This window comes from Triticum dicoccoides, chromosome 6A (assembly GCF_002162155.2).
Source record: "Triticum dicoccoides isolate Atlit2015 ecotype Zavitan chromosome 6A, WEW_v2.0, whole genome shotgun sequence".
NCBI lineage: Eukaryota > Viridiplantae > Streptophyta > Magnoliopsida > Poales > Poaceae > Triticum > Triticum dicoccoides.
The window spans coordinates 612,408,685-612,413,900 of record NC_041390.1 but is presented as its reverse complement, the minus strand read 5'-3'; the positions used below and the strand labels follow the sequence as shown (position 1 = coordinate 612,413,900).

The 5,216-nt window shown below is 53.4% G+C and overlaps 1 protein-coding gene across 1 annotated transcript; it reads right to left on the bottom strand.

Annotated features, from left to right (window-relative positions):
• Positions 1-618: 618 nt before the first annotated feature.
• Positions 619-2,560, bottom strand: LOC119318458 (cytochrome P450 716B1-like). Its single transcript, XM_037593019.1, has 3 exons — positions 1,510-2,560; positions 1,244-1,431; positions 619-1,166 (listed from the first exon to the last, which is right to left on the bottom strand). The coding sequence occupies exons 1-3, from the start codon at positions 2,456-2,458 to the stop codon at positions 849-851; spliced, it is 1,455 nt and encodes a 484-aa protein (XP_037448916.1). The 5' UTR covers positions 2,459-2,560; the 3' UTR covers positions 619-848.
• Between the last annotated feature and the right edge of the window lie 2,656 nt (positions 2,561-5,216).

The following is a 5,216-nucleotide window of genomic DNA, read 5'->3' as shown; positions in this document are numbered from 1 at the left end:
TGTCCAATTCTAAGGAGGCAAAAGCTGTATTTTTTCCAATCTGCACCTTCACATAACAAATTTCTTCACAAATTTACCAAACCTGGAGGCCATGGCACCTACAGGGTTGCATGTAGCTCCGCCAGTGGCGTCAACGGCTATTCTTGGTTCCACAGGCGGCCTTGGCTGTTGGGCTGCTTGCCTGGCAGTTGCATGGTTTTCAGTTCATATAGTTGTGTTCATGTTCGGATCGTGTGTGTTTGCATCATCTTCTAGGCACAATAGTTGTTCAGCGTGGATCATCATTGTTGTTTTTGCTTTTTTTTTCTTATTATTTGCATATAGGCATAGCTTTGGGACTTTGGTTTTACAAGTGTGATCTTATTGTGTTTGCGTTTTAAAACTCTTTTGTTCATAGACCAGGTGTGTACTCATTTTTTTATCTCTTTGTTAGTACATTAGGAATCAATAAAAATGACGAGGGTAGGTAGTTAAGTTAAGTGACATAGTATATAAGAAGAAAAAAGAAAAAATAATGCATGGATCTCCATGCAAGATCAAAAGAATATAGCATCGACTGAGATGTAAGCAAGACTCGGGCGCATGAGACTTAGGAAAACTGCAATAAAAATAGCCTTTTATCAAACACACACACAAAAAAAAAACTCAGGTCTTCCGGTGCACATGTTACCTACACTGGACCACCAAATTATTCGAGTACTTAATCTTGAATTAAATATATGTGGCACACAAGAAAAGTCATGGTAGTGATGGCCATTTATTACTCATCACACATACACGTGCAGCAGCAGCTACATTTTCTAATGCAACGCGACCGACCATGATACTGAGGTTGCCGTCAAGCTCGATCACGGCGGAGGGGAGGTCCTACGCTCGATTTGGATGGGCAGGCCACGCAGCGGCGACGGCATGGGGTCCCTCACGAAGGTGTTCTCCTTGCAGCAGAGCTTCCATCTGAACCGCCTCACGAGGTGGTGCATGGTCACCAGCGTCTCGATCCGGGAGAACTCTATCCCGGGGCATATCCTGGGGCCGCCCCCGAAGGCGACGAAGGAGCACGGCGGCGCCGCCGACGCGGCCTGGTTCTCGAACCGGGACGGGTCGAACTTGGCCGGCTCGTGGAAGATGCTCGCGTCCATGTGCGTCACGTTCGCCGTCCAGAACACCTGAAATCTTTCTCATGTCAGGTAATTTCTCGGCCTCCGACGACTGTGGTAGCTAAGCTAGGAGGTGAATTACGAACCTGCCATCCTTTTGGGATGAGGTAGCCGTCGAACTCGACGTCCTCCAGCGCTCTTCTGAAGTTGCCGAAGATCGGAGGGACGGTGCGAAGGATCTCCTGCGCGACTCGCCATGTGAACTTCATCTTCGTCAGATCCTCCCAGGTGAGAGCATCTCCGTCGCCTTTGTTCATGGCGATCTCTTCATGCTCTGTTTCACGAAACAGAAACACACATCATGAGTTCATGGCCATGGCAGGTTGGAACGATTGATTCACTGTCCACTTGCCTTGGACCATGGCGGCGAGGGTGGCGTCATCGTTGGCGAGATGGCGGACCATGAACGTCATCAGGATGGACGACGTGTCGTGGCCGGCAATGAGGGCGACCATGGCGTTGTCCACGATCTCCTCGTCGCTCAGCAGCCGCTCGCCATGGCCGTCCGTCAGGCCGAGCAGGCAGGTTATGAGGTCGCTGCTCCGCGGCGCCTTGTTGCCGTGCTCCGGCTGGCACCGGCTGGCCTTCTTCTCCTGCGTGATCCCCGCGAGCACCCGGCGGGCCCTGCCGCTGGCCTTGAGGCTCCGGCTGAACGCCGTGAACGGCAGGTTCACCGGGATCGCCCACATGCCCTCCATCATGTGCGCGAAGTCGCCGGCCAGCGCGTCCCGAACGGCGCCCCTCTCCAGGCCGAAGAGCAGAGCGGAGATGATGTCGAACGTCAGCCGCTTCATCAGCGGCAGCACCGTCACCGTCCCGCGGCCGGCCCAGTTCTCCTCGACGTGGCGCCGCACCTCGGCGTCGATCCCGCCCACGTACATCTTGAGCATGTCCGGCCTGAGGAACTCGAGCAGAGCACCGCGGACGCGCCGGTGGTCGGCACCGTGGAGGTCCAGGATGCTGTTCTCTCCGAGTATCCGCTGCACGGACCGGGGCTGCCGCGTTGAAAGCGCGCTGCTGAAGAACAAAAACTTGTTGGCCGCCGGTCCGGCCAGGAGCACCGTCGGCGTGCCGAACAGCGATAGCTTCGACACGGGCCCGTACCTGTCGATCCGGTCCTGTACCCACCGGTTGCCGCCGTCGGCGCCGCGCATGGCCCGGAGGAGGCCGAGGCTCTGCCCGATCACCGGCAGGCCGAGGGAGCCCGGAGGCAGGTTGGCCGGCCGTCTTTTCTTGGCCCTGCTGAGGAGGTGGATGGCAATGGCGACAACGAGTGCCACGACTATGGCCAGATAATCCATTGGAGAGTGATGGCTGTTAAGACGATGATACTGTACTACTTGAAGGAGAGGATCGTTGACAAGAGGGAATCCGTAATCAACTATATCTATATATCTATATGTATGTATATCTATGTCAATATAAAAAGATTCAAAAGGGCAGATACAAATAATCTCGACCATCAAATCATGTCAATCCAACGACCTAAATTGCTTCAATGGTGAGCTATCAACATATTGAGCATGTAATTGATAGCATACCAAATATCAATATCTATATTAATCTCATATAATTAACACATGATTGATATCCTACCTAATATCAATGTGCAGTTAATATTTTTTTCCAATATTAATGTGCATTGTACGTGCTCATTTACTAGTTATAATAATAAGCAATCAAGATCATGTGCTCGAGATCTCAAAGAAGAAGAAAGAAAGAATCTTCCACTACTCTGAGGGTAGAAGACAAAGGAATACTCTTGATTTAAGTTCTTTTTTGAATTTAGTTTTGATCAGTTTGTCCTCTCGTTCTCGTTAGAGCAAGTCTAGTCGATCCCCTACTTTATTTTAAGGAGTATTCGGCTGAGTGATATTAATGGAGTTTTTACTTCTCTATAGGTGACTGCATCTTGCCGACCTTCTAAACTTAGTGGAGAAAAAAAAGGAAAACTACATAGTTTTTTTATCCTAGTTGCATGAACTTCAAACACCAAATAATATATATCATACATCATGGTTTTGGACACACAAGCCCCCGCGTCGCTCAGCTTGGGCGACTCAGGGGAGACAACGCGCGCCGCCGGCAGGCTCCCCCCTCGCGCTACCTCCCCTCCGCCGCTGCTGCTGGCCTCGCCGGCAGTGGCGGCGGGCCCTGCCTCCAAAGGCGGCACGGGGTCAACTCGCGGTAGACGCGTGGCGGACGGGTGGCGGTCGTCATCAAGGTGGCGGCTGCCGTCGATCTTCGGGATGGGGGCGCTACGTGCGCTCGGGGAGCTGGAAGGCGTCGTGGCGGCGTTGTGCCTCTCGCCGGCGTCTGGTCGCGGCGTTCCCGAGCGCTCCCCCTTCTGCGGCGGATCTGGCCATGGATCTGGCGGGGGTCGTTGGAGTTGGCTTGGTGCGTGCGGCCATGGGCGCAGGGCGCGTGGTCGCCGGACATGGCGTCCTCCCCGGCATGGAGATCCCTGCGCTACTGGTGGCTGCTGCATCTTCCCCGATGGTGCGGTCGTCGGATCCAGATTTGGCGCGAGTGGTGGTCCGGCCGCCGGCCTGACCTTCTACGGTATGGTTGTGTGCGCCTTGTGTTGGGGAACGTAGCAGAATTTTAAAATTTTCTACGCATCACCAAGATTAATCTATGGAGTCATCTAGCAACGAGGGAGAGGGGAGTGCATCTACATACCCTTGTAGATCGCGCGTGGAAGCATTCAAGAGAACGGGGTTGATGGAGTCGTACTCGTCGTGATCCAAATCACCGATGACCTAGCGTCGAACGGACGGCACCTCCGCGTTCAACACACGTACGGTTGGGAAGACGTCTCCTCCAACTTGATCCAGCAAGGGGAAGGAGAGGTTGATGAAGATCCAGCAGCACGACGGCATGGTGGTGGAAGCAACAGTGATCTCGGCAGGGCTTCGCCAAGCTCTGGGAGAGGGAGGAGTGTCACGGTAGGGAGAGGGAGGCGCCAGGGGCTAGGGTGCGGCTGCCCTCCCTCCCACCACTATATATAGGACCCCTAGGGGGTCGCCGGCCCTAGGAGATGCAATCTCCAAGGGGGGGCGACGGCCAAGGGGGGTGGAGTGCCCCCCAAGCCAAGTGGGGCGCCCCCACCCCTAGGGTTTCCAACCCTAGGCGCAGGAGGAGGCCCAAGGGGGGCGCACTAGCCCACTAAGGGCTGGTTCTCCTCCCACTTCAGCCCATGGGGCCCTCCAGGATAGATGGCCCCACCTAGTGGACCCTCGGGACCCTTCCGATGGTCCCAGTACAATACCGATTACCCCCGAAACTTTCTGATGGCCGAAACTCGACTTCCTATATATAAATCTTCACCTCCGGACCATTCCGGAACTCCTCGTGATGTCCGGGATCTCATCCGGGACTCCAAACAACTTTCGGGTTACCGTATACTAATATCTCAACAACCCTAGCGCCACCGAACCTTAAGTGTGTAGACCCTATGGGTTCGGGAGACACGCAGACATGACCGAGACGACTCTCCGGTCAATAACCAACAGCGGGATCTAGATACCCATGTTGGCTCCCACATGCTCCTCGATGATTTCATCGGATGAACCACGATGTCGAGGATTCAATCAATCCCGTATACAATTCCCTTTGTCAATCGGTACGTTACTTGTCCGAGACTCGATCATCGGTATCCCAATACCTCGTTCAATCTCATTACCGGCAAGTCACTTTACTCGTACCATAATGCATGATCCCGTGATCAACCACTTGGTCACATTGAGCTCATTATGATGATGCATTACCGAGTGGGCCCAGAGATACCTCTCCGTCATACGGAGTGACAAATCCCAGTCTTGATTCGTGCCAACCCAACAGACACTTTCGGAGATACCCGTAGTGTTCCTTTATAGTCACCCAATTACGTTGTGACGTTTGGCACACCCAAAGCACTCCTATGGTATCAGGGAGTTGCACAATCTCATGGTCTAAGGAAACGATACTTGACATTCGGAAAAGCTCTAGCAAACGAACTACACGGTCTTTAAGCTATGCTTAGGATTGGGTCTTGTCCATCACATCATTCTCCTAATG